The sequence below is a fragment of the Pleurodeles waltl genome, chromosome 9, assembly GCF_031143425.1.
Source record: "Pleurodeles waltl isolate 20211129_DDA chromosome 9, aPleWal1.hap1.20221129, whole genome shotgun sequence".
Classification (NCBI taxonomy): Eukaryota; Metazoa; Chordata; class Amphibia; order Caudata; family Salamandridae; genus Pleurodeles; species Pleurodeles waltl.
In genome coordinates, this window is record NC_090448.1 from 778,997,226 (window position 1) to 779,023,918 (window position 26,693).

The 26,693-nt window shown below is 46.6% G+C and overlaps 1 protein-coding gene across 1 annotated transcript in view; it reads right to left on the bottom strand.

Annotated features, from left to right (window-relative positions):
* The window catches only part of NAALADL1 (N-acetylated alpha-linked acidic dipeptidase like 1), a 208,604-nt gene that overhangs the window by 175,361 nt on the left and 6,550 nt on the right, over nucleotides 1–26,693 (bottom strand). The window contains exon 2 of the mRNA XM_069207973.1: nucleotides 11,783–11,955. Within this exon, the coding sequence (XP_069064074.1) occupies nucleotides 11,783–11,955 (173 nt within the window). The remainder of the gene's footprint in view (nucleotides 1–11,782; nucleotides 11,956–26,693) is intronic.

Genomic DNA, 26,693 nt, shown 5'->3' on the forward strand with positions numbered 1-26,693 from the left:
TCAACCGATAACACAAAAAACATAGCAATCTGACCACATGCCACTGGTGAAAATATAACATGAGCTGAAATGTTTGTCTAAATTATGATGTTGCAAAGACTAACTCGGCAAATAATCCGGTGTACCACATAAATGAAAAAAAACACACACCAAAGAGCTGTGGTTGGAATCCAGCAGATAATGTGATTTGGTAATTGCGTTGGCTCGGAAAATGGCAAAACGTGCTCAGTGAAACTTACTGTGAAAAGCTCTGAAATGCCAATTTAAATACAATTTCACCTGGACATTAAGCAAAGTAATATAAAAAGGTTGGCAGAGAGCACAGATAACATTTCAAGAAAAGCGTGTGTTCCTGCACTCTCTGAATTTTGCATTTTAAATACACCTCCGGGTGCTCAAAAGAATGCAACGTTAGTTGAATATAAATGTAGGAACGTTAAATATAGAAGCCAACCAACGCATTCACAATTTTCATTACTGCCTTGGAAAGAGAACTAATATTCATGCAGTTAGTGACAGGACTGCATAGACCATTTTATCTGTGACTATGTGACAGCAAAACACTTTCACCGCTTTTAAAATTACATCGGTAGGAAATACGCCTGGGATCACAAATACTAGGCACAGATGGGCACGTACCTTCCAGAACCAGGCCGCAGCAGATTGACAGGAGCCAGACATACAACTGCTGTGAGCTGCCCATGCCTCCATCCTGGCAAGAAATCACCCGTGACAAGCTGTGACTGCTATGGACCAGTGGAAAAGCATTGGATGCCATCCTTAAGGACACCTAACTAGTCACTGTATGGCACCATCATAAAGCCACAGTGATAGGTCACGTTCTTTAATGGGCCGGCGACTACACTGTTTCCAAGTACAGGACTGGAGAGACAGGCCAACCTGACCACAGCCAATCCAGACATTGTTCTCATGCTTTTACTACTTGAAGAGGCATGGGAACAATGTCAGGATTGGTGTGAGCAGGTGAGCCCAGCTGCTCACCAGGGAGACTGCAGCTGCTGCCCAGCTGCAGCCCAGCTCCCCACCAGGGAGACTGGGGAGTTGTGCTGTCGTTGCCTTTGCTGCAGAACTTAGCATAGGTTTCAGAGGTCCAAAGTGCACATGATGGGTTGGACACAGTCAGAAACCTATCCAAGTCGACATAAGCACTTGACTTCAGATGCATGCTACTCTTAATAAAGAAGATTGGCCCCGCCCTGCCTCCCTTATGAACAGAAGAAGCACACCGGCCAGGAATGAGACTTGGGGATTTTTTTTAATTATACGATTGTGGCTGCTCTTAGTAGAGGGGCAACACCCTTTTGCCCCCAAGAAGGAAATGCCCCTGTGTTTCAGTCGATAAAATGAGTATGATTGAGTTGGGTAACAATAAACCGTTGTTATTCAGCTTCAAGATGCTCGAAGGGGTGAATATGCAGACAAACCAGTCCACTGTAGACCACCTCCAACGGCCCCACCGTCCAAGCTACAATACAAGAAGAAGGCCCCATGGCCAGAGGCCGAGGCCAAGAGCTAACGAAGCTGCTACCATCAGACCAGACACCACAGGGTAGCACCGACAGCTCCAGAGTCATTCCCCCAGACTTGGAAGACCCCTGGCAGCTCTCTGATCCCTGCAACCTCACGTAGAGAGCTCTACCATTTAGCACCACCGGTTGCCAGATGGGAGCACTAAAAAGCTAAAATTGGCAAATCTGTGACTAATTTAACCAACAAAATCGTGTCTACATAGTAATTCTATATTCCAGCCCGTTTTACCTGTACACAGATAGGCAGGGATAGAACTACCTCCCAGAAACAGTAAATCTGGCTCTTATAACTCCCCACCCCCGCCCGCATCACCCAACTATTAATCGTGGCCTTAGAGGATTCCGACTACTCAAAGAGATAGTTCACTCCCGATTGGTGTGGTTTTTCACTACCCACTCAGCAGCCTTTCAATCCCAAAAAGAGAGGAAACTTGCTTCCAATTGAATGGTCGCTCATTCCCCATAGTGACCCCTCACCCTCCATAACCTGCCCTCTCCACAAAGGGCGACCCCTCGTCCTATGAAGAGCAGCCACTCGCTTCCCAAAGAGTGATGCCTCAATTCCCATTCACACCCAGGAAGGAAGGCCACCTCCTCCACTCAGCTGCTCAACCCCGACAGGGGATTATTTCTCCCCTTGATGTTTCTCTGCATTTAACTCATTAGTTGTACCAGATCTCTGATCCCGTCTAGGAAGCAGCACTACGTGCTCCATCGTAGTATTCTAGACTAAGGTTAGATCCAAAGTGGTCCCATGCACACATCACCACTTTTCTTAGCGAGTGTACGGTCTTTCACTCCCCCAGCTCTAAACATAACCCTGGCCAGCTTTATTACATAATATTTCATTTTTATCAGAAGCTAAAAAGTGAACCTATTCAATATATTTTTCATTATTGTAAGTTTTCTTGGTATCAGATTTGTGTTTGAGGTTATCATTATTTTGGTTTCTTTAAATTGACAGTATGCCAGCTTTCCCCCATAGGGGATTGGCCTACTTAGAGGAGATGCTGTGAAGTTTGGCCTTACTTACAGTATAACACTGACTATATTACGCAGAATGTTGGCCAACACCAACCACTGCCCTGATCGGATTTTACGTGCCTGATGTCCTTGTGCACACACAGTTCCGTCAATGCACTTACACTCCAATACATAAGTGCAATGTGCCCACATGCCAGTGCACCTCAACCATGAGATGCACATACCATATGCACACACAGTTCTGCCGGCGTAACCTGACCTGCGCATATTCAGCCTGTACACATAAAGCTCTAGCAGTGTACCTCAACCGTGACCTGCACATACACTGTGCACTTACAGCTCACCACTGCACCACAAGCCTGACCTTCACATATCCTGTGCACACACGGATTTCTGCCACTGTGCATTACCTCTGAACTACATTTATTCCGTAAATACACAACTTTGCCATGTGCCTCAATCTGAGCTGTGTAATGCTTGTGAAAGCACAGCTCTGGCAGTGTGCCTTAAACCTGACCTGCGCACAAGTGTGTGCAAACACAGCTCTGACAGTTTTTTCAGCTCAGACTTGCAGTTAATATATACACACCCAGCTCTGTCTTTCTATCTCAAGAAAGATTTGAGCAAAGCCATGCGCACAGACAGCTCTGTCAGTGCATCCCACGTCGGATGTCCATTTATAATGTGCAAAGAAACTCTGCTGATGCACCTCAGCCTTTGCGGATAACGTGCTCACAAAAAGCTCTATAGGTGCACCTCAATCAAGACAAACATACAGCTCCATCAGTAAAACGCAATCCTGACATGTCTATACCTTGTGCACACTCAACTCTCAAATGCACCTCATTGATGACTTGTACATATCCAGTGCACTGCCAGTGCCCCTCAGCCTTGACCTGCTGATACACTGGACATTCACAGCTCTGGAAATGGCCCCAACCCCAAATTGACCTAATCAGTGCACACACAGCTCTGCCAGTGCACCTCAGCCTTGAGCTGCAGGTACACTGTGCATACACAACTCTGTAAATGACCCTACTCCCAAAAGAATATAATCAATCTGTGCACACAAATCTCTGCAGTGCACCTCCATACACACAAGATACATACTCACAGGTTTCCCTAAGCTCTTCGGAGTTGACCTGCAGTTGCTGTGTGCATGCGCAGCCCTTCCCTTCTATGGCCAGAACTCTCTGGGGACCTAAGAGTGAGCCGAAGCCTCAAGGGAACTAAGGTGCAGACAGAGACTCTGAGAAAATGAAGGTACAAAGGAGTCTCTGGAAACTAAGGGAAAGCAGGAACCCCCAGAAAATGGGAGTTAGAGCTCCTACTTAAGAAACTGAGTGTTAGCAGGTGCTATAACAAAGGGAGGATGAGTAGGAGCCTCAGGGGACCGAGGATGAACGGGGGTCTCAAAGACCTGAAGGTAGAAGGAGCCTTGGAGAATTGGGAGTATGCCAGAGCCAGTGCTTAATTTGTGTTTGTTGTTTCCGGTGCAGAGCACCAGCACTTATTTTTGAGGACCAGCGCTTATTCTTCTGCATCAAACATTTACTGCAAGCAAAAGACACAAATGGGAAAGACGGAGGAAGAGGAAAAACGAAAAAGCGCTGAGGGAGAAAGCAGAAAGCTGCAAGAGGGCGCTGCAGGGGCAGGGAGTGTCTGTACATGCACTGAAGAAGCCCGAGATGGCTTCAGGATTTCGCTGCCTGTGTATTCTGTGCTCGGAGATTTAATTGCAGCAGCCGCATGTTTCAGAGGAGAGCTTTGAGCACCGGCAAGTTTTTATTTTCAAATTAAGCACTGGCCAGAGCACTGATGCCACAAACTGTGCAGGGCCCGTGCTAGGGCCTCTGTGGAAGCCTCCTGTGAGGACAATCCATGGGTCCCAGATGGTGAACAGAATTCTACAGTCCCAACGACGTGCCTGATCCCATGTAGGCCTGTCGCTCAGTTGGAAGGGAGGATCATGAACGATGAGCAAGAGAGTTTGAGCCTGATGGTGGGCAGGGCATTCGGGGATCTAAGAGTTTTCATGGGCGAAAGGACCTAGGAGTGACCAGTGAACTGGATGATCTGAGGATGAAAAGTTTATCTCTAGAGCGTCGGGAGACCGGCAGATGACCTGCAGTGGTTTACTAGTGTTTGCAATCCTTACCAGTGTACTGGCCTCAAAATCAACCTAAGACAGCAATGTTTCACAAAAGGTTGCAATCTGACAATGTGGGCCTCTTTTCTTTGGGTTCCCAGTCCTATGTTTTGTTCCAGTCTGACTTTGGGCGACAGGGTGGTCTGAGAATGAGCAAAGAGGTCCACTGTGGGAGGACTCGTGCTTCGTACTCTAGAGGGGTGCCTGATGGACAGGATGCACTGACTAAAGGGCTGCAATGGGTCTTCTGAAGCATCCTTAAAACAGTGTGGGGTCCAGTCAGTGTTATTCTCGGGGACAGCAGCATCAATGAATATAATCAGGGCAAGTGGGATTATGGGGCAGCGAAGGACAAAATTATGTGGCATGTTTGGCTAAATCATGTGGCTTAATGAGGAACTTTTTTTGCAGTTTTGTCTTGCTATTTTAGCATTTTAATACTCATCAGTACTATTTCTGCAAAAGATCTACCCATTAGTATCCGTTTACCATTTCAATGCAGCATTAGCAACTGAAAAGCGATCACAGCCTGCAACAGTGCAGGACCATAAGATGTGCTTTTTAGGACGAATGTGCAAGCGTTCTGACGTGTTGTAGTCTATCTGTGGGCTTTTAACCACTCCCACTGCACACTCATCGCTATCACTCGTTCTTGGTCTTGCCTTTCAAAAATCCTTTATCATTATTGGTAAATGCTTTGCGTTTGTCCCTCCTTGGGGAAGTTTAGTTACAGCCTTGGGTATCTACCCTGTTACATAGATAATTGCACAATTGCAGATACATCTGACTGCGAGTGAACTTCTTTTCTCTTTGTGTTTCTCCTTCGTGCTCACACTCGTGGCGGCCATGGCACTTTGAATCGGCTTGCTTATGTTAACTGTTTTACTTTTCATTTTCAGTTTATGTGCCAAGAAAAGTCCAGTTAAGAATTTATAATGCAAATAGCTCTGACTCAAGCAGACGCGAGACCCAACGCATTGTAAATGCTTGTTAAATCAACATTTGATATGTTTGAGGAAGAAATAATTTTTTGGTTGAGATCTCTAAATTATACAGCAGGTGGATTACATCTCAAGTATGGCTCTTTTGTGGATATGTGAATAATGCTGCCTCCCAGAGTCGCATTATCCCTGTGTCCCTGACTATAATCAAGGAAAAACATTCTAACAGGACCCATAACTACTTGACTCCGCACCTCAGGTGAAGTAATACCCTCTTCGCCAGCATATGACAAAAAATAGAGGGCCAGATTCAAGAAAAGTGGCGCTGCACCCATGGCAGCGCCACTTTTGTTGCACCCCTTAGCGCCCCCCCTAACACCACCATGTGTGCGCAGTGTCTAAGATATAGCGCACCGTGACGATAATTAGGGAACTAACGTCAAATATTTTGTCTCTAGCTCGGAGCTTTGCAGGATTAGCGTAAAAAATGTTGACTCTATTCCTGCAAAGCCCACTGAGACCAGTTGAAAACAATGGTGTGCCTACTTGTAACGCCTGTTCTGCGCATGCGTTAAAAGTGCCGAAAAAAATGACTCCAAGAATTCTCTTAGATTTCTTTGAGCCATTTTTTCAGTTCCCCTAATGGGGGAAACACTCCCTTTGCATACATTATGCCTGGCGCAGGCATAATGTAGCGCAAAGGGTTATAAAGTGCCACAATGCATGCATTGCGCCACTTTGTAAATCTGGTGCAGCGATTTTGGCCTTGTTGGGTCACATCAGCGTAAAAAAATTACTCTAACGTGGCGAAGGAGGAACAAGGGGCTTTAGAATCTGCCTCAGTATGCAGTGCTTTAGTGAGGAATTTATATAGCAGAGGAGGGGAATGAGCTATTCAGTAGAACTCACAATGATTAACCACCAAATTAAGGAAGACGAATGGCGTGGTAATGGACTTTGGACCCACATTTTAATGTTCAAGGACGCTAGATGCCTCACTGCGAGTTTACTAGTAATTCGGATTTGGCCACTGATATCATTTTACAACCAAATCGGGAATACCATTGGTGCGGGAACCTCGCTAATACAGTGGTTTTCCCTGCACATATTTTGCCAGGAAAAAATGGCGGAATGAGCTTGGGAAAAAAGGCCAAAATAGGAGGAAAACACCAGTGATAAAGGCCCTCATCGGAGGTGTAAGAGAGAGCAACAGGCTATCTCCTACTCCAAGGCTGGGGGCCTTTAACACGCCGAATCACAAGGTCAGGCAATAATGTTATTATGGCAGTTGAGGGAAGAATGTCCTAAAATAAGCTGGGAAAATAGAAAGACAAGTGTTGGAATGTTGGAGCATAGGGTCTATAACAGCTATTATTTGACCTATGGCACTATATTATCTTCCGTTAACATTAACATTCTTATGTTGCAAAATAGTCTGCAGTGAAGAGCTATACTGGTTATTATAGGTTCTTTCCAAGTTTAGAGAGCAACCCACAGGCAAGGGCCCATATCAAAAGAAAGCACCATTAACAACTTGTAAAGCTGAGGCTTTGACATTCTATCCACTGACATTAAAATGTTCTAAATTAAACAGGAAGAAAAGCACTGGGTTGTTGGAGCAGAAGGACTATACCAGCTCTTTTTGGACTCCTGCCACTCCATGGTTTTCAATGGGGACCTCATTTTCCGATGTTCTAATGAGCTTTAAACATATATCTTCTAAGCCAGGACTCTTGCCAGAGATCAGATTTAGGTTGATGAAAGAATTGCAATGTGATTCTTTGAAACCTTTAAGCTGTTAAGTGGTCCCATTTTACAGGTGACACCTTCAATTAGTCATGAGTTTCAACCAAAAACATGTTGTGTTTTGAGTCTTGCAGGTCTACAGTTAACATTACAAGAATTGCCTCAAACCCTCACCCAATAAAATTGTTGTACACCTGCATAACAAGACAATTTAGAAGCTACAAAATATTTGCAAATCATAATTTTTACAAAATTGTTTGTGCCAGAGAAAATATTGACTGACTTAAATATCAATATTTATGCCGGTATGTATTATAAACTGCAGTATTAAACAAGCGCTGGCAAAGCCAATGGGTTTCGCCTATGCAAAATCTACCGGCTTTGTCAATGTTTTTTACCTGTTGCGCAGCAGTTGACATACTTCCACTTGCTTCCCCTCCTTTCTTTCACCAGTAACCCTCTTCTTACAATACATCCTCTGCAAAGCTTCTATTTCTGAGACTAGCTCCTCTCAGCCTCATGCCTGCATGCCCCAATCCCTTTTATTGCAGTTCTTCTATTGGTTGATACCTCACTTCATAGATCAGAATCGCTCCTCTTTAAAACCCTATCTCTGTAGTCTAACATTGCTTAATCTCCACCAGCACATCTACATGACTAACCATTCACCTGGGGGCTTCTTGGTATTAATACAATGAGAGCACATGACTAATCACAATAACCAAAAATAACCACTAGATTAACCACTTACCTTGGGTTCCAGAGTAGCGTGCAACTCGCAGTAAAGAGCATTAATGCGCTCACCAGGGGTAGTAAGCATTATATAAATCCAATCACAATTACAATCTTTCATACTGATAGAGTATAAATGTGTATTCTCACCTTGCATTTAATTTTGGATTAAATTAAAAATAGTTTGTGTAAAGACCAAATAGCAAGGCTAACCATGAATTGCTGATTCTCAACAGCCATTTGTGATAAAGTGAGGGACCAAACAAGAATGCTCCATTTCATTCCTTCTCTTTGCAATTTACATGGTACCACCTGGTCCAAAGGATTTGTCAAGCACCACAAATCCACATAATAAAATTCAGAGCGGATGAGTTTAAGGTCTCATTGTTTGCTGATGATATCTTGATATCAGTTACTAAACCCACAGAATCACATTCACCTCTACTTATAAAGTTGCAGGCTATGAAATAAATATTGACTAAATCTGAAACTCTTGCTATAAATGCACCACTGGGACTAAACAAATGAATAAAATCATACTCCCTATTTATTTAAATAAAGCATTGGAACTATCAAGTACCCAGGAGTCCATCTGGTATCAACCATAGCTAGCACATACAGAGACAATTTCTCACCTCTTCTGGGCAAGATCAGAAAAGAAGTACAGAGCTGGCATAACTTAATTGTTTCTTGGCTAGGCTGAATCGTCTCCACGAAGATGACAATGTCCTAGAATCATATTTCTCTTTTAAATACTACATCTCAATCCCAGAGGCAACGCCAGCATATCCACAACCAACCCAAAGGGGGAGGTAAGAGGACATGGATCTCTCTAAGATTCACCTATCGATCAACCAGACAGCAGGGCTCCTATATCACAAATATAACACAGTATTAGCAAATGGCCTTCTCAGATATCTATCACAAACAATGATGTTTTATTGACCACACACTTGCAGAGAGAGAGTTATGGAAGTTTGTGTGGCTGCATCGCAAAAGTAGACCAGCCCACATGACCATATGCTCAATAACTCACACAACACTGTAGATATTGGATCTGACATATGAGAAATTAGAATATACAAAAAAGTGATGGATGGAATGTTTGAATTAATCTCAGCCACTGGCAAATACTCTGGCCTCATCTTAGTTCATTGTTAATTTGCACACTATGCCACCTCAGTTTGGACCCAGCTACATGAAAACCAGTCTTTCCCCTGCTCCAATGGGAACAGTCCAGCAAAACTACCAGGCCAGATCCTCCCTTAACTGGAATACACCGACTCCGAAAGTCTCCAAGGATAAATATGCACTATCTAAGATTTAAAATATAGTTTGAGGCATCCTAAGAGACAGTAAGAAGTTAAGGTTAAGCAAGTATTTCTAAAAAAAGGAATAATGTTTTAAGATACGTGAGAGGGATCTACCATTTCCAGGGACTAGAAGAGATAGCTAAACTGATTTTTAGGTGGCAAGTTACCCCCACTAGGCTGCATGCTATAGGTACAACAAATGCTGACTGCAGTTGGGGAGACTGCAGAGTTAAAAGAGCATGTATGCATTTACTTTGCTGTTGTAAGAAGATTAAATCTCTCTGAACAATCAAGAAAATCTTTAGCTTAAAAATTAATTTAAAAGACTGACTCCACATTCTAGAAGTGGTTTGATATAATTGACACACGGGGCACAATATATGTGGTTAAAAGAATAACCTATGTCCAATAATATTTAAGATATTTTTGTGGACTTAATATTTTAGCATCCATCCCTCATAATTCACTTTGGTATTTCCCTTTCAGTAAGCCACAAGCGGCGGTTCTGAGGAGAGCCACCGGATCAATAGCATACGTTTTGCAAGCACTAGCCCCTTAGTATGAATTTCTGGCTAAGCTTCTTCTTCATTTCAAGTAATAGGAGTAGTCCTAGCACACCCTGTCTGATATCCTTGGGGATCTTCCAGCCAGAGGCCTTACCCAGCCTAAAACCCACCACCTGCCAATAATCCTAAATTGTGGGGAAACGCCATCCCAGGTGGAGAAAATAAGCATCAGCCAGTAAACATTGCGGGCATGCCCACCCAGGGTAAATAGTGTGCAACAATTTCGGGGATAAGTACACCTGGTGCACAAAGTTATACTGTATTAGTTTGAATTGAGAATTAGTAGAGGTTCCCTTTACCCCCTCATGTATAGTCCCTCATTCCAAATCTGGTTCTCCTACGGCTTCAATGCACTTGCTTTGCCCTTCTAGGGAGGGCGAAGGAAAGTCCTCCTGCAAGACCCTGTATATGTGAAAAACCAACCGCCTCGCAACTGCCAAATTAAGCAAAGCCACTAGTGCCTGTGACTCCAGAGGCACCTCAGGGAATGTTGGCCAAATTACCCTTGCTGCAGCAACAATCTTAGCAAATTGTAATTGTAGTGTAACAAATCAGTCATTAGGATAGAGGTCACACAAGGATTCGAACCCCTGGCCCGCGGGTGAACTATGGACAATACCATTGCAATCTTTGCAAAGGGACTCTGAGAGCAGATGCTCAAATGAGATCCATAGGGCGCTCACTGCAACACACAAAAATCTGACACAACTGTTCAATGACATGCGCCATGGAGCTAGGGACAGTCACCAACAACATATTAAGTTCAGATAGGCATACCTACCCATGTGTACATTCCAACAACCATTTCTCCCTATTGCCTCCCTCATCTAAGCAATGTACTGCATGCTGTGGGCAGCCAGGTAGTAAAGCTTCATGCAAGGCACCTCCATTCCCCTTTGTCTCCAGGTCAGTCTGAGCATTGCTGAACTTACTTGCTTCCTCCCAGTAGCCGAAAGCAATTCCACATTTTATCTAGCTCGAGAAAAATCAATATAGGAACATAATTCATAGTACCCTGGAAATAATACAAACACTGGGGCAAGATACCTATCATCACCAATCCTACCTTACCCATCAGAGACAATCAGAGAGTAGTCAAAAATGAAAGAAACGGTGTCAAACCATCTAACACTCTGCCTATACTTAGCATTGTAAATGAGCCGGAATCCCTGGTTGTCGGGATCCCAAGGTAGTTAACACTGGTGGTTTCCCACAGAAGACCCACCTACAGGAGTCTCTGCAGTGGAACCTCCACCAGATCATCCAACTGAAAGAGCTTAGACTTTATTCAGTTCACACAGAGCCCAGATAGCTCCCCAAATTCCAACAGAGCAGCCAGTGAAATGGGGGCAGAGTATTCCAGCTGGTGAAGATACACCAGAGAATTGTCCGCATATAAGGAGACCACATGCGTGGTCCTGCCCACTTTCACGCCTCAGCCCCGCAAAACTGCCTATAACCTGAAAACCAGTGGCTCCATTGGCAGCGCAAAAAGCATCGGTGACAGTGGACAGCTCTGCCTAGTCCCCCAATGCAGAGAAAAATGCCTCAACAATGTCTCACCAATGCGCACCCTTGCAATCGGGCCATTATATAGTAACCGTATCCACCGAACAGAACAACTCACAAACCCCAATGTCCTCAATACCTGCCTGAGGAATTCCCAGGCAATGGAATCTAAAGCTTACTCAGTATTGAGCAGTCCAAAGCCTACATATCATCCAACAGGACGGGAGTGTGCAAGACCAATGAGAGGCGACTCCACAAAACCAGAGACACAACACTTTCTTTTTGTACTTACCTACGGTAACATTGTTTGGCTGGCTAGCATTGGGAAAAGAGAGGAAAGCATGGTACCACTCAGCCTTGGCTTCATCCAGTCCAGTCTCCTTGTTTTGCCAGAGGCCCAAAATTAGATTCACAAGGTCTTCATCTCCTTTTGTAGTGGCCATGTGAGGCTTCATGGTCAATTGTCTGAGGGGGGAAAATGAAGAGTTTAGCATCAAATGGACCCAGAACTAATGATGTCATACTTTATTATTATAAGAAATTAGGTTGCTGGTTGAGGGGTGTAAAACCCGACTCAAGCAGCAACCTAAATTGTTCTTAGGTTGAAGTCACAAGCAAACCCTAAATTAACCTGCACTCAACCCTCTGGTAGTTTGGCACAGAACAGTGAAGCTTAAATCAGAGGTAATTCATAAATTATTTGTACAATACTTTAAACAATGATAAGGTGGAACACACACCATAATAGCAGACAACAACAGAGTTAGAAAAGCAGAGTAATTTGTAATACATAGAACAAGACCACAATGAAAAAAAACAAATTAGTAGAACCAGAGATATTCAGTTTTAAAGATTTTAGTAAAAATAGCACCAAAAGGCGTAAAGAGACAACTGTGGATATCTGGTCTCACTAGAGTGGGACAAAGTCACAAGTTCATGACAACCACAATGGAGCACAGCCCGGCTACAGGAGCCCAGTTAGGCCCAGTGAACAAAGTACCTTGAATACTGGCTTGCTTCACACATCCGAAGTGATGCGTCATTTCCAAGATGTGGTGTGCGGTCCTTTTGCGGCATCATCGAAAATCCCATCAACGAGGGCTTGCGATGCGAAGTCCAGAGTCAGGTATGCTTCACACAGTTTGTTGGTTCTGAGGAGCTTAGAGTCAGAGTCCTGCATTGTCGTCAAGACTGCCCTTGACAAGAGATGCCAGTGCCTGTGCCATGGAAGAATCCACCAGTGCCAGTTGTAATGCAGTGACAGACTGCGATGCAGGTTCTTATGGTGATTCTGACCCACTCAGCAGCGGCGTTCCTTCAGCTCTTTTTGGGGTTGCACCACGCAGCAGGAGTTGCGTCAGTTCCACTGGGTCCACAGAAGCTAGCAAAGCACCTTAGGCGCACTTCTAACGGTCCAGGACTGTGGTGGTACCACTTAGCAGGGTAGACTCACAGATGGCAGAGTCTAGGTGCAGGTGCAGATTTATTGGAGCCTTCTGTTCTAGAAGCTCAAGTCAGGAGACCACCCAACTAGCCTTTGAAGTCATTTTGGGGTTCTGGGATCAAGTAATGGAGGTCCAGTTCTTCACACCCAGGCAGGAGCACAACAAGCAGCAGGTCTGCACAGGAAAGCAGCATCAAAGCAAGGCAGTAATCCAGTAAAGTGTGAATTCTATTTGGAGGCACGACACACTCCAGGCCCATCAGTGAATACCCTTGTTAGAGTCTTTGAATACAATGTTGGAGGAAAACTTGCCATTCAGGTGAGGTAAGGGCCAGCAGCACTTCTTATTAATTTAAGTATTGATGAAGATGAGTGTATCCAACAAATCAAAAATCCATTTGAATGAATCACTTGAGATGACAACTGAAATGTTCCCATAGCATGTTAGAAATAAATGTCTTCCATCAGAATTATTTTTAAAAAGTGAGCTACTTTATTTTTTTTATTTGTAGAAAGAAGGATGCCTTGTAGCATGTGTTGTTCCAAATTAAAAGACTTGTCTTAAAATAGCATCACAAATTACATTTTAGCTGTGATAATTTCAATTTTCATCAGAAGTGATTAATTCAAAGAATTTATGATTCTGGAAGATACACTCATTTTAGTAATCCAGCAGAGTGCAGCCAACAGAGTGGTAGTCCTTCAGCAGCACAGCAGTTCTTTTTCCTGGCAGAGTATCCACAATCCCAAAAGTATACTGAAGAGTTAGTGTCCGAGGTCCAGTAAATATACCAAGTTGCACCTCTGAAGTAGGGAGAAACATCTAGAGGCATGACTTTGAAGTACACAGGTGCCCTGCCTTCCTGTCAATGGCTCCAGACTAACTGCAAGGAGTGTGCAGCCCTTTGTATGGAGGCAAGACATAGCCTATTGAAGTGTAAGGGGGGCTCTGCACAGCTCCTCCCTCCCATCCTGCCAGTGTCAGCTACATACAGTCATGTGACAAGAGACAGGCTACAGGAACTAAATGGCTTGGGCGGGAAAATATGAACTTTGGAAAGTGGGAATTTCAAAATTGTAATTTAAAATCCAACTTCACCAAAATTCTAATTCCAGAGACACCAAACATGAACTGATCACTGTTTCCCATTTGGAAATTGTATTTATAAAATGTAATAAGTTAACTCCAATGTTATTCTATGGGAGAGGTAGGCCTTGCAGTAGTGACAATTGAATTTAAGAGTTTTTCACTACCACTAGAACATGGAAAATTAAAAATATACATGTCCTACTTTTTAAATACATTGCACCCTGCCCTCTGGGCTAACCGGGGCCTACCTTAGGGTGTGACTTATGTGCATAAAAAAGGAAGGTTTGTGTGTGGCCAAACGCATACTAAGATGGACACTTCTTAGAGCAGCTCCGGGACTCATCTGCTTACTCAAGGCCGGGTGTGATCCAGCCCGCTTACCTGGGCCTCCATGACTCGGCGGACAGCCGAGCTAGACATTCTACGCCTGCTGGGGGTGCCCGGCTAAAGGCTCTGGGTGGGTGCTGACAGCAACATTGGTAAAACAGATCTACCCTCATGGTCGTAAGATGGCAGTTCGCAAATACAGAGGCCAACGAGCTGGAGGGCCTTGATTTTGATCTTCGTTTCCAGCTAGTGGCACTAGCTGTATGTGGCCAGCAGAAACGCACCCATACTGATGCCTTTATTATCAGAGTCTGCCTGTGTGAAGTTGACACGATGAGTAGAAGCTAAAGTGCTTGAACTTGGCCCAAATTGAACCCAGAGACAAGTGAGGCCAGACTGACAGGTGGGTGGGCAGCCTAGCAGCCGGGTGATATTTTGAGTGGCTCACACAGGAAGACTAAGACAAATCAAGTGACCCTAAATGACATCAACCCTGAGTGTGGTTATGGGGTGAATGGAGTAGTTGTAGAACAGCTGCCATGTGGGGCCCCATTTGAAGCTGGGCACCTATAGCTACATAGCCCCCACAGACACCCTAGAGTCAATGTCTGCGGTATTACTATCCCCTCTATCACTACAAACACTGGGGACGGTAGCGGCTGGAAACCCGACAGGCTGCGTGGTGCATGTAAGTCACTCTGTCAGGTGGCAGTGAATACAGCTGTGGGTTTCCCCCTGTCCCTCAACTGCTCGGATCAGAGGCTGGTTCAAGAGAGAAGTATTCACTGCCTTTGAACAATGATGGGGGGCAAAGGTTTCCGAGGGGGACACCAGACTAAACTGGATAAAAATGCTGTCCATAAAGAGCCAACTGCTAGCGGCAATTCTGGCTGAAATTCTGGGGGTACACACATCCCCTGAGGCTAGGATAGACTCTGTCACTAATGAACTTACATTGGTAAGGGCAGACCTATGTAATGTGGAGACTCAAGTAAAGGAGGTGGAGGACACTACAGCGGCCCTAAAAGCAGCTAAGGCTGTCCTACAAATGCAAGTTACTCAGCTGTGGGCAATGACAGCCGCCCTGAAGACCCAACTTGAAGACTCTGAACACCTTTCGAGATGTAATAATGCCTGCATACTAGGGGTACTTGAGAGATGGGAGGGGCCAGCAACAGATCTGTTCGTAGAGGACTTAGGGCCAGATGTACCAAAGGATTTTACCCATTCTGTGTCTATGGGAAAAAGCTTTCGTACATATGGCCTTTAATCTTCAAACACTTCCAACCCAAGGTCTCTCCAAATACTTCTCGTTGGAACGGGCTCACAGGATCCAGGGCATCCAGCCTAAGCCAGGAGCTCCTCCTTGCCCCATAATAGTATGATTATTCAAATACTGTGATGAGATACAATATTTCAGATGGCCCACAGTGCCCCATCGCTCACTTATGAAAGTGCTACAGTCACATTCTTTCCTGACTTTGCCTTAAAAGTGCAGAGAATGCGTTGTAGTTTCTTAGAGGTCAAGAGGGTTCTACATGAAAGCGAACTCAAATGCTCTATGATATTCCTGGCTTGCCGTCGAGGGGGAAGGCAAGACTTGGTATTTCTCCACCCTGGAAGCGGCATGGGATTGGATCTATGGCTGGAGACCGGCAGATGGGCCACAGGCACTATGGAATCACAGAGCATGAGGGACAGCTAGGAAGATCAGAACAACTCCCCACCCCATCCTGACTCATGACTGAAGTTGCTCTGGATTGTCTAAAAATGACTAACAACTAGAGTGTGAAAGACGGAAAACACTAACATCAGTGACTAGAGGTACCCTCCAGGGATCATACTTGCTGGGACTGCCTGCTTTTCACGATTGCTTGATTCATTTGCAATGACTACTCATTGATGACAATACTATGTTCTCAGTAAGGGGACAGACGGGAAGGGCCTTGGCCTTAACACTTGCCACCTATTGTTTAAGATTTTCTTGTGGGGTGACAGATGCTCTGCAGTGTTGGCGGGGCAGGCAGTTTTAGGTCGGGTGCAGGGAGGGTGAGTTTTGTTGGGAAGTTTCACTTTGACAAATATTCACATTTGAATGTATGGTTTGGTTACACCTGCGTCTCACCTGCTATAAATTCATACTTACACGAAACACTGAAGTATCCCTGGCTCATTCGTCTGACTGCACTAGGCAGGAATCGTGCCAATTCTGAGGACCTGCCCAAACCACACTAAAGGCAAGATATCTAGACAAGGCACCTATTCACCTTATGGCCTGGAATGTAAATAGCCTAGGCAACAAGATCAAGAGGGGGGTAGTGTTGCAGTACATCAATAGACACTCCCCAGACGTGGCCCTCCTTCAGGAGACGCATCTGGTGGGCACGACTTGTAGGGCAATGGATGGGTGGGGCTACAGGATGATAGCCCTTGCAGGGTACACTACTCGCTCCAGGGGCATAAGTATACTTGTTAAAAAATCACTACCACTCACTGTCCACAACACTTGGCAAGACAAAAATGGGCGGTACATGGCTCTCACTGGTACGTGAGAGGGTATAACCATGAACATACTTAGTGTGTATATCCCTCCTCAACTGCATGACACAGCACTGCATGACTTAGTTCACTATTACTTAGTCTTCTGACAGGAGAGTTGATTTTGGGAGGAGACTTTAATTTGACTCTCAGTGAAGTTGAGGACTCATGGCTCCCCCGACAAGTGACGTTGACACATCGACCTTTGGCAGACTTTCTCACTGCACTGGGTCTCGTAGATGTACGGAGTGCTCTTAACCCCTCGGCCCGACATTTCACCTTTCACTCAGGGGCACATGGTAGTGTTTCTAGAATTTACTTCATACTAACTTTAGCTTATCACCTCCCCCAATTCCGTGAGATCCGTCACTTGGCCACCGGTATCTCTGATCATGCCCCTCTCTGGGTGATTTATGGGTTTGGAGGTCCAGTGGACCAACAGGTGATTAATTTCAGCCCCTGGTACCTGAAGATTCCCAAGGTGAAAGAGGGTCTCGTACTAGCCACAGAACATTATTTTACCGAAAATGAGGAAACAGTTGGTTCAGCATTGACAGTGTGGGCAACCTATAAGGGTGTGTTAACTTTCCTCAATAGTAGGCCATCAGAGGGATAAAAAAGGCCAAATTGGAAGTACTGTAGAGTGACATTTTGACTGATGCTCCAAGCCCAAGAGTGGGTCCGGTACTTAAGCAGCAGGAATACAGAGACATGGTGACTGAGGTGGGCAGAGCCAGACAAAGGGCGACTTAACACTGCATCTATGCGATGGGAGACAAAGCTAGAAAGTTCATTGCCTGGCTGGACAGGAAGGAGAGGGAAAGCCGTTGGGTACTGAGAATTCGCTCTGGGGAGAGAATATAGGTGACTGATAGATCAGTGTTAGCCAAAGGCTTTGCCTCTTACTACTCCCATCTTTACTCCCCATCTCAGACTGCGACAGAAAAGGAATCCCACGAATTGCTAACAGATATAGCACTCTCCTCCCTGACAGAGGGTGATTACACCCTAAAGGAGGTTGACCTCACAGAAGAAGAAATCGCTCGCTCAATTTGCAAGCTAAATTCTGGTTAGGTAGTTGGCTGTAACGGGATGCCTATAGAACTCACGGCTCAAAAACTAGCCCCGCACTTATTAAAGATGTTCAAAGAGAGCACGGTATACTCCCGATAGATCAGCAGGTGGGTACTATAGTGGAGATACATAATAAGGGCAAGCTACCCGATGACTGTCCGTCATACAAACCAATATTGCTCCTCAAATCTATGGTTAAAATACTTGCCAAACTCCTGGCCTCCTGGTTAATACAGGTCATCTTCAGGCTGGTCAACTCGGATCAGTCTGGCTTCATGCCGGGATGCAGCACTGCATTTAATCTTAGGAGACTCCATGGGGTGCTGGGCTGGGCGAGCCAAATCTGGGAAGATGCCCTAGCACTCTCTCTGCATGCCTGTATGGCCTTTGACACTGTTGAATAGCCATACTTCTTTGAAGTGTGGCTAAAATGGGATTCAGCCCTAAGTTCTTGGGGTGGATACGCCTCCTATACACTGAACCTCTTGTTTAGATCAAGATGAATGGAGGGACCTCCGGAGACTTCAACTTGCAAAGTGGTACGAGGCAGGGATGCCCACTCTCCCCTCTCCTCTTTGCCCTAATGTCAGAGCCGCTGGCATCATGGATTCGGACAGATCCTCTGCTTCGTGGGCTCCCCTGGACTACACAGTGGGAAGACAAAATATCCCTCTATTCTGATGACATCCTGTTATATCTAGCTGATCCCACATCCTCACATGATAGAATAATGCATATAATAACTCTCTCTCTTTGGCCATTACTCAGGGTACGTGATAAACTGGACGAAATCACTAATATACTTTCTGCATGGCCAAGCGCCTGCACTGCCTTGTGGGTGCGATGTCCGGTGAGTCACTGAGGGATTCAAATATCACAGGATATTCATCACTACTGACCCAGACCTCTTTGACGATAGGAATCTACATCCACCCTTAGAGAGACTATGGCCCATATTTATACTCTGTTTGTGATTGATTTGCGTCATTTTTTTTTACGCAAATTCAGCGCAAACTTAACTCCATATTTATACTTTGGCGCTAGACCCGTCTAGCGCCAAAGTTATGGAGTTTGAGTCATTTTTTGTACGTGTACGCCTAACTTGGCCCCCCTACATGCCACTGTGCCCAAGGCCATTGGGCAGGGGGGCATGACTCCTGTCTTTGCTAAGACAGGAGTCATTTCCATGGGGGCTGTGTGCCAAAAAATGGCGCAAGTCTGGTTAGAGCCAATATTTTTTACTCTAATCTGACTTGCACCATTCTTTGGCGCACAACCCCCAGTCTTCCCTTCGCCTCCGCTGCCTGGTTACCGTCATTTATTTTGACGCTAACCAGGCCGCAGCGCCGGCTAACGTCATTCCATAAATAAGGTGCCCGGCTGGCGCATTGGAATGGCGTTAGCTGGTGGTAAACCTTTTGATGCAAAACTGCCCTAGCGCTGATTTGCGTAAAAAAGTATAAATATAGGCCTTAGGAACAAAGAACAACACTTGAGATCCCGCCCTGTCATTGCTAGGCAGAACAGAACTCTTAAAGATGATGGCTCTGCCGCCCTTTCTCTATGCATCACACAATGCTCCTTACCCTGTCCCAGTGACCTATTTAAAATCTATAGACTCTGTACCCTGCTTTGGGATGGCGGGTCAGCAGGTATAACACTCATTAAGGGGCATATTTATACTCCGTTTGCGCCGAATTTGCGTCGTTTTTTTCGACGCAAATTCGACGCAAAACTAACTCCATATTTATACGTTGGCGTTAGACGCGTCTAGCGGCAAAGTTCATGGAGTTAGCGTCATTTTTTTGCGTGAACACCTTCCTTGCGTTAATGATATGCAAGGTAGGCGTTCCCGTCTTAAAAAATGACTCCGATGCTATTGCGTCGGATTTATACTCCCGGGCAAAAATGACGCCCGGGAGTGGGCGGGTCTAAAAAACCCGCATTAGCGCCGGATTTTAGCGCCTGGGTCAGGGCAGGTGTTAAGGGACCTGTGGGCTCAGAATGAGCCCAGAGGTGCCCTCCCCTGCCCCCAGGGACACCCCCTGCCACCCTTGCCCACCCCAGGAGGACACCCAAGGCTGGAGGGACCCACCCCAGGGACATTAAGGTAAGTCCAGGTAGGTTTTTTTTTAAATATTTTTTTGTGGCATAGGGGGGCCTGATTTGTGCCCCCCTACATGCCACTATGCCCAATGACCATGCCCAGGGGACAGAAGTCCCCTGGGCATGGCCATTGGGCAAAGGGGCATGACTCCTGTCTTTGCTAAGACAGGAGTCATTTCAATGGGGGATGGGCGTCGTAAAAAAATGGCGCAAATCGGGTTGAGGCGATTTTTTAGCCTCAGCCTGATTTGCACCATTTCTGGACGCCCATACGCCATTTTCCCCCTACGCCGGCGCTGCCTGGTGTACGTCGTTTTTTTTAACGCACACCAGACAGCGCCGGCGGCTAACGCCGGCTAACGTCATTCAATAAATACGGCGCCCGCATGGCGCTTCAGAATGGCGTTAGCCGGCGCTAATTTTTTTGACGCAAAACTGCGTTGGCGCAGTTTTGCGTCAAAAAGTATAAATATGGGCCTAAGTTCACACGAGGATGGTACAATGGAGGAATCGCTCTCTTAGACATTCAAAAGTATAATTGGGCAGCCCCAACTCACTACCATCAATCAGTGGGTACACCAACCGGCTAATGAGCTGGTGCTATGCATGGATCGACTAACCTTACAACCAGGGTGCCACTTTCAGGCCCTGTACTCAACCTCACGATGCCTGACTTTCCGAAGCCCTACTGCTGTTGCCATCACACTCTGGTACACTGCATTAGTAGCATTGGGATAGAAGGGTAGATTAACTCAGGCCACGCCCCGGTGGGACTCGGAGGTATTGGGCACTCTAGGAACATTACCTGGATTTGATAAATGGGACCTAATTGTGCTGTTCAAAGTGGGTGATCACTGGTCATAGGGAGACGTTATTCCCTTTGCTGAGTTGCATCACGCCTACCAAATGGCCCCACAGAAACATACTTTTACTTGCAGGTTTGACGAGCTCTCCAGACAGTGATTCCCCGAGGGGAAGAGCTGCCTGACTCCTCCCCACTGGAAGACGGACTGCTCGACGATCACATGATATGTAAGGCGACATCTCTCACATATCACAAACTGATCAATGACACCCCAGACACCCTCATACAGTTGCGAGATAAATGAGCCCTTGACATGGGTCGGATGGAAGATGATGAATGGCTTGAGGCCCTGACCTCTCTGAGGGAAGTAGCGATTAAAGCTACGTTGTGGTTGGTGCAGCTCAAGATATTGCAAGGCCATACTTTGCATTAGTGAAAATGTGTAAAATGGAGGATGAAAATTGCCGCTGGAAATGCGGCCGGAGAGGCACCTTTTTGCATATCCTCTGGGAATGCCCTGAGGTGCACAGCTATTGGGATTCAGTCGCACATTGCCTGAACACCCGACCTGGATGTACATTGCCCCTTACAGCTAAGTGGTGCCTATCCAATACCTGGGAAGACACTGATCTCAATTGCCCCGTCGGGACCTTGATGACTCTGGGTCTGACAACAGCCAAGCGTCATATTGCGAATCTTTGGGGGACAGAGATGACACTATTTCTATGAGACTGGAAGAGTGATATGGGCCGGTGCATGGTGGCTGAAAGAGTGGTTTATGAAATAGGGGCTGTCCTAACAAATGGGGTAAAATTTGGGGCAAATGGAATGACTACAGAGCATGCCTGTGTGTGTCCCCTCCACCCCTCCACCTTCCAATGGAGAATTAGCCTCATTCTAATCATTAAAGGAGCATTTCTGTTTATTAACTTAGGGGTCGGGTGGAGGGAAGGGAGAAACTGTGTCCAGTGTATATTAAAATTAATTGGATGTTTGTCCATTCAAAACAATGATGAGATGTGGTGGGTTAACTATGTTCTTACTTCAATAAAAGGATCTTTAAAAAAGGAAGGTTTGGACCTGGCAAAAAGTTTACCTTGCCAAGTTGAAATGGCAGGTTAAACTGCACACACAGGCTGCAATGGCAGACCTGAGACATGTTTAAAGGGATACATAAGTGGATGGAGCAATCTGTGCTGCAGGCCCACTAGTAGCATTTCTTTTATAGGCCCTGGGGACATGTAGTACAACTTTACTAGGGACTTATAAGTAAATTAAATATACCAATTTGGTATAAGCAAATGTTACCATGTTTTGAAGAGAGAGTGCAAGCACTTTAGCATGCGTTAGTAGTGGTAAAGTGTGCAAAGTCCTAAGGCCAGCAAATACGAGATCAGCAAAAATAAAGGAGGAAGGCAAAACCTTTAGGGGGAAGACCATCCCAAAGCTGACAGATATAACAACTATCAACCCTAGACACCTATTTTAAGACAGTCGACTTAACCTCAACTCAAGTTCTTGTTCATTCAAGACAGGTTGTACCTCCAATGAAGCATCATCTTTGCACATTTTTGCTTCATTATCTTTAATATGTCAACTGCATTTTAAATCATGTTTCCATCTTTTTTCTACATCTTTTCAATAAATTCCTTTCTGTGTGTCTATAGTCTATGCCTATTTGGTTGTTTGTTAGCTCACGGTATCAATCTCTCTTTAACTAATTATTTTTATTCATTTCAACAGAAAACCTTAATACTTCCATGCATGAGCTCCTCGAATATAGTCATTGTCACCTAGGCATTTATTGTACCCTTAGCACAGTGGAATTCAGGTTCCTCAGCAAACTGACTTTTCTTTGCAGCCTTGGATCGATGTTAAAATCCACAAGTCCAGGTTTTGGCCGTCTTTGTCTGCCAAAGGTATGGGTGACCCCTTCTGGCAGCCACAATGCCACTGAAATGGAACATCTAAGCAGATAGTGCCCTCCAGAAAGAGTCCCCAAGAGGAAATACTCTCAAGGGAAAAAGCTCTGATGGTGATTGGAGACTTCCAAGAGGCTAATGAGTTCAAGAACTGAAGGTTGAAGACCTTAACTCCAGGGGGCTTGGCCACGGGAGCCAACATGAAGGATGCGTAATCTCGTTGCTCCGCACCGGCCCACAAAATCCTATTGATTACGGCAGCTGCAGAAGGTGATCGGCACTGCAGAGGTTAGGAAATAACTATAGTGCCCCCCTGCCGCCTGTCTAGTAGCGTCTCCCACTGTTGGAAGCAGTGCGGCGACGGGTGGGAGGCAGCAAGAGTTAGGGCCTACTCAGCCCATGACTTCCAGGGCCTAATGGCAGAGAGGAGGGACGGCGAGGTGCAGGGGGAGTCTCCCTGATCTAATGTGGCCCTGTTGACCCAGGCGGGAGAATGCTGCAGGAGGTCCGGGTGAGCACAGGAGGACTGGGAGGGTTGGTGATGAGGGAAGTTGACCCTTTACTGTGCAGAGGAGGCACCGTGAAACGGTGAGTGGCTGCCGGGGCAGGGACGGCTGAGGCCTGCAGGGGGTCTGGGACTGGCAGCACTGGAGGTCGAAGGTGCACCCGCTACACACAGAAAACCACCTGATAGAACAGGGTGTTGGTAGTGAGTGCAGCGCTGTGCACTGGGAAGGTATGGGATGCCCCGTTGAAGGCGGGGCTGAGGCAGCAAGAACAGGTCACATGGACTACTGAAAACACTGCAGAGGCTGAGTTGGACCGACCTACAAGGAGAGATGGCGCACATGGGGTGAAACTGTAGGTTTGGCTTCCCCTCCGCCCTGAACCATGGCCCAAAGTGATACAGAGTACATGCCCTGTTGGGACACCGGTGCCCTGCACTACTTCACTGGGATGAGGGACCACATGCGAGGACTCTCCAAGTCTGGAGGGATACTAAGGACGACTGCCTTCCCTGGAGGAGCCCCCCTCAAGAGAAGACTTCCTGAGGCTGGGGAATAAGACACTGGTACCCTTGGCGGGCTCAAGAGGGATGAGTGCATAGAGCTGACGTTGAGCTGTGACCCTCAAGCACTAGGGAGAACGAGCTGTTCTGCGGCTGCTGTGTGGGCCAGACGGCCCTCCACTGAGGCCCTTTGCAGCAGGCACTAGGAGTCTGATTCCCTGAGTGGGGACAGGACATAGGTGCTCTGACCCCCAACGGTGCCTGCCATGGGAAAACCGAAGACCAAAGCGCAAGGACAGCAAGGACCAGCCCCCGGGGTCCTGCAGGGCACTCCAGCCTCAGGGATGAATGCGGATCTTATGACTGAAGGGACGCGTGATACCCTAAATAAAATACTGGGGGTCATTGAAGACTCCAAGCTTACCCTGCAGCGGGATATAGGCAAAGTCACTGCTGAACTGGGTCTGTTACGTGCGGACCATCAGAAACTTTCAGATAAAGTGAGAGATGTGGAGACTTCAGTAACAGACCTACAACCATCCCATCAGGCACTGAAACTCCAGGTGTCACACCCAGTGGACAAAGTGGACCGACTAGAGCGTAGAGCAGAAGATGCGGAAGGATGCAGTAAACACAATAATATCCTTATTGTCGGTTTGCCAGAGGGCGTAGAAGGAAAGAACATGGTGGAATTCCTGGATCCGTGGCTGCGAGCCCTCATGGATGGGGACGGCCTCACACCCTTCTATGTTCTCAAGAGGGCGCACTGAGTCCCGGCACGTCGACCTCCACGTGGTAGGCCGCTCAGACCTGTTGTGGCTAAACTCCTTCACTACCGCAATCGAGACCTGCTGTTCCGTGAGGCTGGACCTTTTGGAGTGGAGGGGGTCAGGCTAGTTTATTCCCAGACTTTACAGCAGCCATGCAGTACAACCGTGCCACCTTTCTGGCAGTGAAAAGAGCACTTCGGGATGAGGGGATATCCTATGCCTCACTCTTTCCCTCTAGACTGAAGCTGATGGTAGATGGAGCCATACATTTCTGCCAGGACCCTGAGGAAGCATGGATGTAGCTGGAAAAACACAAATCTGGCACAGACAGATCCTGGGTGGAGGTGGTTGCAACTGCCCAACATAGTGAAAAGAGGAGAAGATCACGGAGTCGTGCCCGCCGAACTTGGCTCACCAAGCCCAAGCCGATCTAGTCTTGGAAGGGAAACTGCTGGCACTTCGGCGGTGGACTCAGTGACTGGGGCTGACGTGTTGGACAAAGAGGAGGTGAGGAGTGACCTGGACCACGATACAGACACACACCCATCAGACTCCGACTCACAAGCCGGCACACCAAAGGAATGCCCCAGACCTCCGAAGGTATCATTTAGACAGATTATGTTGACTCACTGAATGCTGCAGCTGAATGCACATGTTGGACTTTGTCCTGAAGGGGCTGTGTAAGACTCAGGGGAGATACCTCAGTTGTCGACCTGCACCACCCCTCATCCTGTCTCTTCACCCTATTTGAGGGGGTTTTGTTTGCTACACATTATAGCTCTTATGCACAGTTTGGGTGGGCGACCATTGTCAGACTGTCCTTGGATGGGGAGTTGGGACTTTGTTTATTTGTTGTGTCCTATGTGATCTCTGGTGGAACTGCAACTGTTGCTTTGTGGAGCCTGGTGGGGTAGTGCAGATCCGCTGGGTGATTTGGTTGCCAGCGGAGTGCAAGAATCTTTTCCAAATGATTGAGCCACTGTCTGCACTCACCTTGATGACCTAGAATGTGCAAGGACTAGGATCCATGGCTAAAAGGCATAAGATTTTTTTATACTTGAAAAGACAAGGGGTGCATATAGCAATGCTGCAGGAGACGCACCTCACGCAGACAGAGGCAGACTGTCTCCTTCGGCGTTGGAGGGGGCAATTGTTTGCGACTGCTTACTCTGGGTCCGCCTAGGTACATTGAATTTTGTGAGGGCGGGGGTCCCGCTGGAAGCAACAAGAGTGGTGGTGGATGACGATGGGCGGTATGTCTTTGTAGAAGGTCACTTGCGTGGTAAGCCCATTGTACTGGGAACAGAATATCCCCCTAATCAGGATCAGGTCTCCTATCTTCATACCTTAATCTCCCGTATAGCAGCCTTCCCTCGGTGGTCGTTCCTTATAGGTGGGGACATTAAGGGTGCCCTAGACACAGACCTGGATCGTTCCCTCCCACCTGTGCAGGGGGCTCTTCCTATTAGAGTGGCCGCATGGTCCAACTGGGCCATGGATGATGTGTGGCGTATGCACCACCTGTTAGATAGGGACTACTCCTATTACTCCCACATAAACCATGGCCACACTAGAATAGTAAGATTTGTTTGCACAAGAACACTCAGTGAGCAGATACGACATTCAGAATATCTAGGCCGCACGTTCTCAGACCACAATCTGCTCCTGATCCACCTGCAAACAGTGGAGTCCCTACCCTCCATCCCGACGTGGCGCTTGCAGCCAGTGGTGCTGGAGGATGCTATTTTTAGAGATACACTGTCCTCAACTGTGGCGGAGTACTGTTCTCTTAACACGGGGTTGGCCTTGCAGAGGGGAGTGGAATGGAAGGCCCTCAAGGTGGTGATATGGAGACACTGTATGGGCCAGTCGGTAGGCATCAGGCAGGCCATGGAGTAAGACCTTCATCGCCTCAAGGACAAGTTACACAACCGCGACAATGTGCAGGAACTAGATCCCATGGCTCTACTGCATTTATTGAGCATCCATGAGGAGTACGCTGGAGCCATTGAGAGACTTAGATGTCACAACTACACAGGATATATGAACAGGGTACATGAAGAGGAAGGAAAAGCTGGACGATTACTGGCCTGGCTGGTTCGCCCTCATTCTGCGGGA